General features: G+C 40.0%; 1 protein-coding gene across 2 annotated transcripts; it reads right to left on the bottom strand.

Moving 5' to 3' along the window:
- Nucleotides 1-794: 794 nt before the first annotated feature.
- Nucleotides 795-13,387, bottom strand: LOC137293919 (FMR1-interacting protein NUFIP1-like). Of its 2 annotated transcripts, none has more exons than XM_067824764.1 (9): nucleotides 12,903-13,387; nucleotides 11,019-11,132; nucleotides 10,556-10,618; nucleotides 9,424-9,506; nucleotides 4,983-5,075; nucleotides 4,555-4,672; nucleotides 3,813-4,008; nucleotides 2,107-2,270; nucleotides 795-1,092 (listed from the first exon to the last, which is right to left on the bottom strand). In XM_067824764.1, exons 1-9 carry the CDS (start codon nucleotides 13,287-13,289, stop codon nucleotides 970-972), a joined length of 1,341 nt encoding a protein of 446 aa, XP_067680865.1. In that variant the 5' UTR covers nucleotides 13,290-13,387; the 3' UTR covers nucleotides 795-969. The 2 variants fall into 2 exon arrangements, with proteins under 2 accessions (XP_067680865.1, XP_067680864.1); XM_067824763.1 differs by having other exon boundaries at nucleotides 2,107-2,255; nucleotides 12,903-13,369.
- Between the last annotated feature and the right edge of the window lie 97 nt (nucleotides 13,388-13,484).

Below are 13,484 nucleotides of genomic sequence, written 5' to 3'. Positions count from 1 at the left end.
CCGTGTCACAACTGCTAGCCAAACACGATACAAAGGTCAGGCGTGGCACGGCCGGAGCCCATCGCAGCCAAGCCATAGTTGAGAGATTTAATAGGACTTTGGCTGAGCGCTTGTTCGGCCATCAGTATGCTAGGGAGATGGCCACCCCAAGGTGGTGTCGGCAATCAACCATGAAGTCACCCGTCTCACCGGTAAGAAACCGGCAGACGCTATAAAACTAAAATCAATAGTTGCAGAGTCGGCCGCTCCATTGCGTGGGAAGGAGAAACAGATACCAGATAGGGCCCTAGTGAGGTATCTATACCAGCCGGGGGAACACGAGGGTGATAGCCGTAAGCGGGCCACCGATCCTATATGGTCAGTCAAAACTTACAACATAGATAAAGTGGATATGAAAGCCGACGAACCTAACTTGTACTACTTGAGGGATGGGCCGGGTAGGGGGTTTGTAAGAGAAGAATTATTGATCGTACCGTACGGCACAGTGTTACCTCCAACACACGTTAAGTAGTAGGGGTATAAGTAGCAATAGCTAAGGACCCAACCAAAGCCTTATTTACTAAATAAGGCTTTGTAGAGACTTTTCTTGAAAATGTTTTAGAACTGTCATTCTGGCATGACTGGGTTCGAAAGAATAAAATCTACAAAAACAAATGACTTGAAACAAACAAACCAGAAAATCCCTCCTTTGTATAACAGCCTGATTTGCAGCTTTCTGTAACTTCAGACAGCACTCATTGTGAAGATATCATGACTGTTGCTTTCAAAAACATACAGAGAACATAAAACATGAAAACATTGTATAGATTTGTATTTTTGTCAGGACATTACAACAAAGAAATGTAACAATCTGTTAAAATGACAAGACATGTTGTCAAAACCAAAATTAAGACATGATGAGTGAACATCATCCTCATCATAAGGAAACTAACTCATACTCTCCATTTCAACAACATGTTTACTAAAAAGTCATCTTGAGCCAACATGGTTCTTCTTTCCCTCTGGATCAACACCAAGGAAGTTCTGCTTGACAATGTAGTGCACACACTGAAGCAAGACATTCCGCTCATGCCGAATCTCTTTTGCAAGCAACTGTAATGCAAAGGCAACTTGTAACTTACATTGTAGTGAATGTTAGTAAACTCAAAATATTTTTATTAACTGCATACTTCTGATAACATCACAATCAATGTCCATATTACAGAGCATGTTAATGTGGCAGTTTGAACTTGTATGGACAAAATTTGAATATACAGTACAGTGCATGCTGTCTATTTCGGACCTGCTTGGGATTGACTAAAACACCTGAATTATACAGCAATCTGAGTTACACAGAAATTTCCTATATTGATGCCTGAAGGCTCGAAATATTCCCTGGTCATGAGGTTGGAAAAATGACGTATTGGCCGGAAGATATTTTACTGTAACACTACTGATGAATTAGAATTAAATATGAAATTAGATTTTTAACTTTACACTATTTTTGTGCAGTTAAACGATATGTATATTAATTACCCAAACAAAATACCCAAACCAATCAATCGATTGATTATTCAAGGTTTATTGGTCAAGCAGACTTCCTGCTCGTCTGGATTATAAAACAATGTTTTTTACATGTAACTACCTTTTAGGCTAACACTTTGGTCCAAAATCTGAAATAATGAGGGTCTTATGTTGGTGCTGTAACTTCAGTCTGGTTTACACTGCAATCCAAGAAAGACAGCGTCTGAGTTTGACAGAGTGCACTGTACTGATCCCATCCACACACAGTATACTGAGCTGTCCAGTCCTGATTAAATCCCAAGCAGACAACTGTACAAATAACACCATCTATTACAATCTTGGTATGACAGAGCCAAGGAGTATGCTCTTGGTTAAAACATTGCTTGTCATGCCGAAGATCCAGGTTCGATTCCCTCAAATGGTAAAATGTGTGAGGCCTGTCTCTCTTGTTTCCCACTGCGATATAGCTGTAATATTGCTGAAAGCAGCATAAACTCCCCCCCAACAATCCTAAGCTTTGACCATTCACCTACAGCACTGCCCCTAAATAACCTTCCAATAATGTGAACAAGACAGCTGCACTTTATACTCTGTTTCACTCACCCGTTCTAGTAGAGTTGAACGTTTTGTATTCTGCACCTTCAAGTTGCTATTTTGTTTCTTCTGATTTTTCCTCTGTCTATTCGACATGGGTTTCTGGGTAATGTCTGGGTTATTTTGGTTGTTGTCACAAGATTTTGATGGAGATGTGTCTGTAAAAGTACCCACTGGAAATGTAAGGGAGATTGTCAGATCATTATTTCAACAATTTTGTCACAGAATTATGCTCTGAGGAATCTGGAGAAGAGTACGATTAATGATAACAAGTGTTTGCCACTATTATGGCAATATCCCCATCCACTTGAAAGGACTGTAACATTTTTAACATATTCACTACTTTTTAGTTTTTGGTCACATACAAGATACATGAACTGACTGGTATCTGTATTATCACCCAATGTAGGTTGTCAACAAAATTGAAGACATTGGCTGCAATGTTTTGTGAGATATCATGATTACATAAGTTTGAAAAGTGAACAAGAAGACAAAATCATCAATATCCTCCGCAATGGCAAAATGTCCTTCATGAATATGCCTACAAGTTAAGATAATGTCAAATGTTTTAATGTATACATAGAAAAGCGGAAGGTGAGCAATTTCAGTCTAAGTCAAATCTGTTGCCATGGGAATGCAAAAAAATATTGTATTCAGAAATCCAGAACTACAAAAAATCACCAGTACACCACTGGGTCTATCTATGTGCCAACTTTGGTGAAGAAACATGGAACGATTTGAAATAGATGTTCCGTAAATGATAAATGTGCACAGACACACAGACGGAGTGCATTTTAATACCCCTGCAAAACATGTTGCGGGGGATAACAAAGTGTCGTGATCACACTGAAAATAAGATCAGGGTCATCCAAATCAACTGATGTCTTTTGTAATCCATGAATGTAGGCTGTCACCAAATTGGGTACAACAGTGCACGAGATATCAGGATAACAAGAGCTTGAAAAGTGGTCAGGTTGAACTTGAAGATAAGGTCAAAATCACCTAAATTGTCTACTTAATCACCCAATGTAGGCTGTCACCAAACTTGAAGACATTGGGTTCTACTGTTCATGAGATATGTTGTTAAGAAAAATCGGGATGTATGTACAGACATATGTATAGACAGACATGCATAGTACCCCCTTACTGTGTTGTGGCGAGGGACAATAATAGTAATGATATTATACTAATTTTATAAACACAAATTGCACCCTATTTCTGCTGGCTTATTTTGATAATAGAATTAGAGGGTATTTGCAAGTTTGATCAAATATTGAACAATGTCCACAATTTTTTTCAGAGAAAATACCCAAAAGATTTTAAAAACAGTTTATAAATTGAATACTGTGAAGTATATATTCATAGCAAACTGACCTTAATATCTTCTTGCACTTAGGAAATGATAATTATAAAAACTGGTTGGCACACTTTGAATAAACCTTCTTTAGGAACCATGTTTGTTTTAAGTCTATAACCCCATAAACACCAATAATATTGCAGTCACTTCTGATGGGAAGAATATTGCATTTCATCATGTCTTCAGTATGTGAACAATGTAATCCAGGCAAGGCAAGGCAACCCAGAGGCTGTTAGCATGAGCACTAGAGCAAACTCTTTCTCACATTCTTTTCTGCAGAAAATCAGAGGTGAACAAAGACATACAGATGACAAGAAATGCATGATCACAAGTGAAGATTATCCAGTCTGTGACTAACCCCGCTGTGACTTGACATATGATGTGTTTGGCAATTCCTCTGGTTCTGAATCTTCTCCATAAGATGCCACGAGTGATGCTAGTCCACCAGCGACACTCACTTGATCTGGGATAGCGTCAGTGCAAGTTTCAGATTGTGGCTGCATCAAAATGGCTGCCAAAGGATCCTCAGTCTTAAGACTTTCATTTGTTGGTGTCTGGAAAATACATCACACAGAGCAAAGGCTTCATTAACAAAGAAAATCAGTCATAATAATATACAGGAATTCTGAACATGAACAGGAGAATGTAACTGAACATGCACACCTATAGACTATATTCACTTTAGGAGGGTGAGTGAGTGAGTGACTTTAGTTTTACGTCGCACTCCGCAATATTACAGCTATATCAGCAATATTACAGCTATATGATGGCGGTCTGTAAATAATCAGTCTGGACCAGACAATCCAGTGATCAACAACATGAGCATCGATCTGCGCAATTGGGAATCAATGACATGTGTCAACCAAGTCAGCGAGCCTGACCACCCGATCCCGTTAGTCATCTCTTACGACAAGTATAGTTGCCTTTTATGGCAAGCATGGGTTGCTGAAGGACTATTCTACCCCGGTACCTTCACGGGTGACTTTAGGAGGGAGAACAGCAGGACAAATTAAACCAAAAGGTGTTATCTAAGCACTGTGTTCCTCCTGTTATACTTGACAATGTAACAACATTCAGCTGTAGAGGCAAACTACACGTACTGTCTGTTCTGCCATGTTTGTTTTTTTGGCAGGGGAATGTTGCATGTTAGATTCGGCCTCACTGAAGTGGCGTTTCCTGTTGCCCCATTTATCTCGGTTCCTTCCACCCTTCATCTTTCTGTAACAGAGTCATTTCATATGGCAGTTATTTTCACTATTTACATGATGTAGGGAGGACGGCCCAAAGCAACACCTGAACAAGAATGAGTTTTGGGGAACATTTTTCTTGAGTGAGTGAGCGAGTTTCAATGACAAGTTTAGACAACTTCCAGCAATACCACAGTGATGGGAACCAAAAATGTTCACACATTGTATCAATGCATGCATGAGCACATGCTTAAACTACTAAGCTACCCCTGAACCAGAATGAGGTACATTTCACCTCTTGGGGATTTGGGGAATCAAAATTGTACCATAACTTGACGAACCCAAAATACTTTGTGTCCAGTTTCTCCCCTCGAGATTGTCTCTCCATCTCAATCGCCTTCTTCCTCTCTATGTTCGCTGCTGTTGGAAAATTCCTACAGTAATGGAAATGTCATTTGTTGGAACATGTTTAAAGCACAATGTAATTTTCTGAATAAAATTGATATGTTATACTTATCCTGACTCATGCTAATTGCTTATCTCCTCTTCCCTGGCGAAGGTAGTGGAACACCTGAAATCCCTTGAAGTTCCCCTCTGGAAAGAAACGGACATATAATACGCTCACCCATGTGTAGCCTCCCTTTTCCCGCGCCCTAGGCTACGTGACCAGCCATGCTTGTTACTCTCTCCTTGTATATCGCCCGACACGCGAATATAGGAATTCAGCGTGCCTGTGTGGGCTTTTGTCATGAGTCAGGATACGTTTAAAATATCAATTTTATTCAGAAAATCACATATTTTTCCTTATCCTGACTCATGCTTACAGAATCCGACGGGAACGGCGGTGGGTCAGGCCACGCTGGATTCTGCTGGCTGTCAAAAATACATCCAATAATTTTCTCCCCAAAACGGGAACTTGTAATGGCGATAATATGGTCTTGCTCTTCTAATATTCATTGTAGATTCTGGAGGGATCACATCCAGTCGAACTTATCCTCAGCCGAAGGTTACGCTGACTGGAATGTGAGACACTGAAAGTAACTAGCATCCTGCTAGCTTCTGATGCAACTAATTGTCGAGATATTGTAATCAAGACTAGTTGCAACCCTTCTTCATGTACAAGTATCTTCATTACAAGTACAGGGTCATAATCACTCATGCTAGTCTGGGCCCCGTTTCACAAAACTCTCGTAAGCCTAAGGTTTCGTAACTTTTCTCGTAGCATCCGTAGCTCCTGTGTTTCAGTATAGGAGGCACAATGGCTACGAGAAAACTTACGAGATCTTAGGCTTACGAGAGTTTTGTGAAACGGGGCCCTGTTTAAGATGTGTCCATGGACTTTCCACCATTATACTCCGCAGAGCGCCTGGCTTCCACAAGTCACGTGATAAAATGGGTGAGTGAATTCAGCGCCTTCGTAGAACTGTTAATTGCTGAGCAATGACAAGAGGCCCAACTGATGAATGCCAGAGACATCCTCCGTGGCTATGTCTCGTAGGTAGTGGTTGGCAAACACCGTGTTTGACTTCTAAAAGCAGTCCTCCATTATAGTTGATAGCAAGCAATTCCCATATAGCGCTAGTGTAGAGGCCAAGACTCTGACTTCATGTGGGTTGGAGGCCTGCGGAGGTTCCAATCCTCTGCTTTATTGGCTCTCAATATAACAGCTCTGATCCACACTGAGACAGTGTTGCAGGATACTTCCGTAAGTTGTCTCAGTAGATATAGGGATAAACAGGCACTTGAAACGTTGCCTTCTGGACTTGGTACGTGCGATGTATATCTTCAATGCTCTGACTGGACATAATGATAAATCTTGAGTATCATGGGGTCCAAGGATTGAAGATAGTGCCGGTATGTGGAATTGTCAATCCGGATGACTTGGCATTGATTTCTCGCAAGAAAATCCCATCGCAGACCAAGATGAGCTGTCTGATGATGACTTGCATCAAAACTCATGCAGTTGAAGTCTAGAGCATGACTGCAGCCAAGGCAAGTAAAAACAGCATCTTCTGAGTTAGCAGTTCAAGTGAGGTCCGATCAAGTCGGATCATCTCTTGTGAGATGTTGGAGTACGATGTTTAGATCCCATGCTGGAGCTCTAAATTTACATTGTGGATCTTCCAACTTGAAGGAGTGTAACAAAGCAAGTAGCTCAGGTACTTTAGTCAGCTTGGCCCCCGTTTCCATGGTGATGACTGTGCTGAGAACTGCCAAGTATGTAGATAATGTAGAGCCTATCAGACCTCTGGAATATTGTAAGTGACATAAATATTCTGTTATCTGCGGATAAGCTGCCTTCATCGCTGTGAAGCCTTTCTTCTTGGTGTATGTCTCAAACCGATTCCACTTGTCATCATAAAGGGTGGAAGTGAATTTCCTTAAGGCTAAGGTAACTGCTTTTGCTGCACTCGTCGAGTATCCTCTGTATTTTAAACAGATTTTTATACGTTCCAACCGTTAAGTCGGAACACAGATGGGCTGCTGTTTCGGGTGGGGATGGACGAGAAAAGTTTCCCAATCTGGTAGTTGTAGTGTTGGTTGTCCTAACTCCTCTATGAGTGCTGGAAACCAATGTCTCGTTGGCCAGTAAGGCACGATTAAAGTCAGTTGTAGCCTCCTGGTCTGTTTTATTTTCTCGATGACTTTTGGGAGCAGCACTGGAGGGGGGCAAACGCGAATGCGTTTAGTCCTTCCCATGGGATGCTGAAAGCGTCTGTTACCCAGATTAACGGATCTGGTACTGGTGATACCAAGGTTGTAGTCTCTTTGTTGAACCTTATGGCAAAAAAGTCTACTTGCGGTGGTTCGAATGTCTGGCTGATTAGTTGAAACGCCTCTTGATGCAGCATCCACTCTGTTGTTGATGGACAAAGAGGACGAGATAAGGCGTCTGCTATGACGTTGCAGACTCTTGGTATGTGACATGCTTTTATTTGGAGAATCAGACTGTCGACCATGTCGAAGAGTTGAAACATCAGGTGTAGTAGAGATGGCAATCTCATTGTCCCTTGCTTGTTTATGTAGAAAGCCATTGGTGAGTTATCTGTGTGGATCATCAGTAGCTTGTCGACCAGTGATGGATAACATGCATCACCACTTTCATCTCCAACTGGCTGATGGGAAGAGCACCCTTCCTTCTTTTAGATTCCTGCTGCATCCTCATTGTTTAGATGGGCACCCCATCCTTCGAGAGACGTGTCTACAAAAAGAGATGGTTATTGAATGCTGACTGTCTGATCGTCGTTTCTGTGCAGGCCTTCGACTGGAGAGTCCACCAAAACGGGTAATATCTCAGATGTCCAGCGTCATAAACCAGTCAAGACTTGAAACCGTGACTCAGGAATCGCTGTCATGGTCATGTCCTGAGCTGATGTAGTAGATATTGTCACTGTCGTAGTGGTAACGGAGAGAGTAGAACTTGTTCTAACATCGACTTGACCTTTGACCCAGCAAACCTCTGGGACAGCGATATATTTTAACACAGTGGTGAATCCGATCCCAAGGAATTTAGATTCACAAGCCATCCGAGCTGAGTTAGTAGCCTCATAGTGAAGACCACCTGTAGACTTCTCATGATGAGCTTGCATGCCGTGAAGATACGTCATACTTCGTCTTCAGATCCTCAACCCTGCTCATTATGAGCAAGTTGACATGCGAAGGGAGTCTATTTACAGCTGGCTGCCTGTCCAGTCATTCATTGCTGCAGATCTCCTGGTAGGTAACGCTGGATCTGCTGTTAGAAGACCTCTATGCCGTCTGAAGTATCAAATGACACTGTAGACTGCTAATCTAGTGTGCAATTGACATCTTTCCATCGCTGCAAATGTGAAAGTTTAATGTAGACGACTTCCTGACAATAACATCACATTCTGCGCAGGGCGTTGTCTCTCGGGGACCAATCAGATTGAAGACGTAATGTCACCAGCAGGGCACTGTCTCCCTCTCAATTGAAGAAATACATGCTTAATATGACATAATTATGACAAATGTGATAACATATAATGCATATACAAATCCAAATACCGCATACGAGCAGAATTTAGTTTAAAGACCAAAATAAAGAAAGAACTTATCGCCGTATCGGGACCTTCAGGGTGCCTCCAGCCGCCCACGTCGGGCAATAAGGAGAAAGTAACAAGCATGGCAGGTCACGTGGCCTAGGGCGCAGGTTAAGGGAGGCTACACATGAGATGAATGTATTTTACGTCCGTTTCTCTGTAGAAGGGAACTTCAAGGAATTTCAGGTGTTCCACTGCCTTTGCCAGGGAAGAAGAGATAAGCAATTAGCATGAGTCAGGATAAGGAAAAAAAGAAGTAATAATAAACTACTTGCAAATGTGTGTACAAGTTGGGCGTAACACTACATTGAACAACATATTTCAGTTCATCCTCTGGTAAATGCACCCACGGGGGGGGAAAAGCAAAGTGAGTTTTCAGTTCTACATTACTTTTAGCCATATTTTAGCCAAATTCTAGCCATATCATGACTGGGAACACTGGAATTGGGCCTCACACAATGTACCCAATTTCAGAATTGAACCCATGCCTTGGGTGTATTAAGCGAACACAATAACCACAAGGTCACCCTACCATAACCAGTACTAAACAACGCCACATTAGCCACTCAGCTCCCCTCCACCCAGGATTCACGATGGGATACATCAGACAACACTAAAAGATGCAATTCTGCACAAGATTTTCTTCAGATTATTTGAGGTAACGGTCATCTGCCAGATATATATAGGAATATATCAGTTACTGAGAACAAACAGTTATTACCTTTTTCTCTCCTCAATCCATTTCTTGATGTCTTCTGGTGATTCAAGCTTCCAAATCTTGTGAGCAAGACCTGTTCGATGTTGCTGAAATAGACAAATGACTTTCTGTAGTCATTCAGTCAGTGATTCAATGATTCTAAAATAAGTCAATGAGAGTCAGTCTCAAGCAGTATCAGTTTTTGTGCCAAGATTCATAATGCATGTGTATTTCAATGTTAAGTGTGGACACAATAGATCCATGACATAAAACATCAGAGTGACAGCTCACAGTTTGTCATCCTGGGGACTGTAGAATTCATGACTATATATGTTTTCATAGCTTGTCCAAAGGGACTAGCATAAATTCATTTCACTAATCTGTAGCTGCTTTTGCTTAAAAATGACAAAATGGTTTACTATGTTTTCATATTCTATCAGATTTATTCAATTCCATTTGTAAGTAAACTAAACATTACAAACAGGCTCAGAATTACAGCCACGAATTACTAGCCCATAGTGTTTACTTGTCCTCAGCACAATATAGTAGTGTCAGATTCTATTATCCCATATGAGGTCTGTTAAAAGTGTCATAACTAAGCTCACTTACCAATTGGACCATACAATCATGACTAATCTTTCATTTACCCTGAGTGAGTGAGTGAGGTTGCTTTCATGAGTAAGTGAGGTGGCTTTCATGAGTGAGTGAATTTACTTTTCTTAAAGCCGCTTTTAGCAATATCACAGGAGGGGACACCAGAAAAGAGACTTCACACATAGTACTCATGTTGGCAATTAACCCATGCATTTGGCATGAGAGAATGCTTTAACTACAAGGCTATTTTCTGTCCTTCCCTTTATGAACAACGCAGGATACTGGATAATTACTTTGCCTCTTGTCACAGGGGCATTAAGTCCTCACATTTTTTCACATCACACAATCTATCTTAACTAAAACTAAAACCTCCTCCTCTGTTGTAAGAAGTCGTTTTGCTATGGCACAGCCAAATTCCCTATTCATGTCTTTATGCTGTGTTCTAAAATTGACTCTGAACTCATATCCAGCTTCTGACCAATTACCATATCATTTAAATGGGCTGTAGTTGATCTTTTGTTTTCTTGGTTTCAACTTGATACTTGATACAAAAATGTCTCACCATCTGGAAATGGAGCTTGACCAGCTTTGGGGCAGCCACATATGAACAGCCTGGATCTGAACACTAAAATGTACATCATTTGAGACATTCAATTAATCATTCTAAAATCAGAAGTCTTTAAGAAAAAGATCCTCAGGGCAAAATGTTATTAATATTAGTGATGGAGGGAGTCAACATGTTGAAAATCGATCAGTGCTGAAGTCAGCAACATATGCATCAGCTTTACTATAGTGGTCTTGTGAATGCTTGAATTGGGCATGGTAAAATAGTCACCATTACACTACCAAAGTAATACAGATCGGTGGAGATACTCCACTGATGACATGCAGCTTTTGATGTCATGCATCAGAATTAAAAAATGATGTAAATTGGCATTCTTTATTTAGCATATAACTTTCATCTTTGACTTTTCCAATTTAAATCAGAAATTATCAGCTTAAATTATGCAGGATATAAAACAAACCTTTTCATGTTGCAAGACATGTTCTTGATATTTCTCATCTGAACAAAATCCCCTGTCACATGTGTCACAAAAGAACTGGTTGTTCTCAGGAAGTTCTCTCTTGTCTATTCTCGGCTTGAAAAATATCAGGGAATAAAAAGTCACAGTGAATTAATTAGGCATAAAAACTGACCACCAGTGGGTCTTTTCTTGATTATCTATGCAGCTCACAAACCAGATGCCACATCCATTCAGATCATCGTTCATGGCTTGTTGGTTTTGAAGGTATTATGTTATGGATATGCGGGGACATTATAAGGTGGGAAATGAGAAGAACTGATGTATCAGAACTGAGGACACATAAACTCATAGGATACTGGCTAACGACTAGTTATCGCCATATTTTAGCGGTCTTTCGTGATTTCCCCAGTAGTGCCTCAACCAAATGAAATAGAAGTTTTCATGGTAATAGATTAACTATTCACCGATGTATCCTGCTTGTATACAGTCGCCGATCATGTTTTTCTATTATGCGGCCAACAGGAAGCGCGGTAGTACATACTGTGCTTTCCAAACAACTAACAGGAACAGTTATCACCGCTTTCGAATAGTTCATGTTATTCACCAAATATTACATAAAGTTCGTAAATAAATTGTCTTTCCAACCTTGACATCCTGAGCCCATTTCATAAATGTTATTTTATTTTAAAACTGAAATTTGATAGAGCAAAGGCTACTCTCATTTTGAATGTGCACGAATGCTGATATGAGCTGACTTTGTGGACGTTTTATTCACCTCAATGAATTGTTTCTAACTGTCATGTCGAACTGAAATTTTGTTTGTGGATATGTGTTAGCATGGTTAGTGAAAGGAAACCAAAATGTAAATCACGTCAGATTAAGCATGTTTAAGCATGCAGTTAAACTGATATACCGATCTTGGACCAAAAAATGTATATTCTCTTTATATTAACTTGTATTAACTGTTGGTGAATTTCGTAGACAAAACATGTACATATTCGAATATGTTGGTGGGCGTTTGTAAAATAAATAAAAGAAATACAGTTGATATTATAATTTTTTAAATAAGATTTGTATCTGTTTCATGTTATTTTAAACCAAAACAAATAAAAGATCATAAGTGGTTCGTTGTGTTTTGTTGTGGTCAATGTTATTCCAAAGTTTCAATGAAATAACCGGATTATTGTTATGGAATTTGTTTCAGTTTGAGGCTTTTGAAACATTATGCAAATCTGGTAAGTATTTTTAACTAAAGTTCACACAACACAAGTACATCACAAATTCAACTGACAAGGACTGAAATCCATGGAGATTAGCAGATGTCGGATGTCAGTAAGAAGAAGAAAAGGACTGACAAAAACATGGACATGTTCAAGTGCAGTTGTATTTATCTTTTATGTGAAATTTTATACAAAACCATATAGGAAAATGTTGCTTTGTAACTAGAAACACACGTTATATGTCAGTGTAACGTTTTAAGACTTTATTTTAAAGTTACAGCCCCACCCTACTGATCACGTGACATTCCCCCGAACCCGCTATTACAATTTTAGAGAAAAACAAACTTCTTTCTGTTTGTTTGAATATTCATTTACTAACCATGGAAAGGTTTTAGGGTATCCAACATCTATCTGAAAATTCCTCTTGGAAAAATAATGAAATTGACATGGCCAGATCTGCGCATGCGCTATATAGAGAAAGTGGCGATAACTGGTACGCAGCGATAACTGGTCGCTAGCCAGTACTTATGTTGACCAAAAATATGTTGATGTGTAAACTACTAATTCCTCTTGTGTTCTGAAATTGTTAGGTTTTCATACAAATAAGTGGACAGAACATGACCCTTGATACATTTCAGAAACCGAAAAGAGAACTAACGCATACCTTTTTGTTTTTCTTCTTGATGTTTGGCGTGTTGTGGAAATTCTTGTCGTTTGGCATGTTATGGAAATTCGAATGGTGGAAACCTGCCTTTGTGACATTATGAGGATTCTGCTGTGGGTTATTGTGTCTTTGGTGTTGGTTACCAAACCGTTGTTGGAACCTCGGTCTAAACCCTTGTGTTGTTCCTCGGCCTTGTACATCGTGAGGTCCTCTTGGTGGACATTGCCAATGTCCAGGCTGCGGTCTGGGGAACTGGCCTGGGTGAAACTGATGACTGTTCATTCCGTGATTCCACGGTTGTTGGTTAAACATCATGCCATTCTGTTGTGAGTAAGGATTGGAATGTCCATACTGGCCGAATGTGTTATATCCATAACCGCGATTCATTCTGTAAAATACAAGCTAATATGAGCTCTTTCAATCAAGTTCTTGACTGAGCACATGTGTGTACGGTTCATCATAAGCAACATTTACCTACGACACATTACAGGATTTAATTCATGGATGGTATTAGCTTGCATATTGTTGCAATTAATATGAAAAAAATCAACAAAATTAATATTATATGTAATAAATCGAGTT

The sequence above is a fragment of the Haliotis asinina genome, chromosome 8, assembly GCF_037392515.1.
Source record: "Haliotis asinina isolate JCU_RB_2024 chromosome 8, JCU_Hal_asi_v2, whole genome shotgun sequence".
NCBI classification, from domain to species: domain Eukaryota; kingdom Metazoa; phylum Mollusca; class Gastropoda; order Lepetellida; family Haliotidae; genus Haliotis; species Haliotis asinina.
This window is presented reverse-complemented; position numbering and strand designations above follow the sequence as displayed.

What these genes read in the sequence shown, in the direction of transcription:
- LOC137293919 (XM_067824764.1), bottom strand. Translation starts at nt 13,289, where the DNA reads ATGAATCGCGGTTATGGATATAACACATTCGGCCAGTATGGACATTCC. An exon ending in CTGGACACAAAGTATTTTGG is followed by an intron (nt 4,673 to 4,982) that starts GTTCGTCAAGTT and finishes ACTCTGTTACAG; the next exon opens with AAAGATGAAGGGTGGAAGGA. An exon ending in GTTCAACTCTACTAGAACGG is followed by an intron (nt 1,093 to 2,106) that starts GTGAGTGAAACA and finishes TTTGCATTACAG; the next exon opens with TTGCTTGCAAAAGAGATTCG.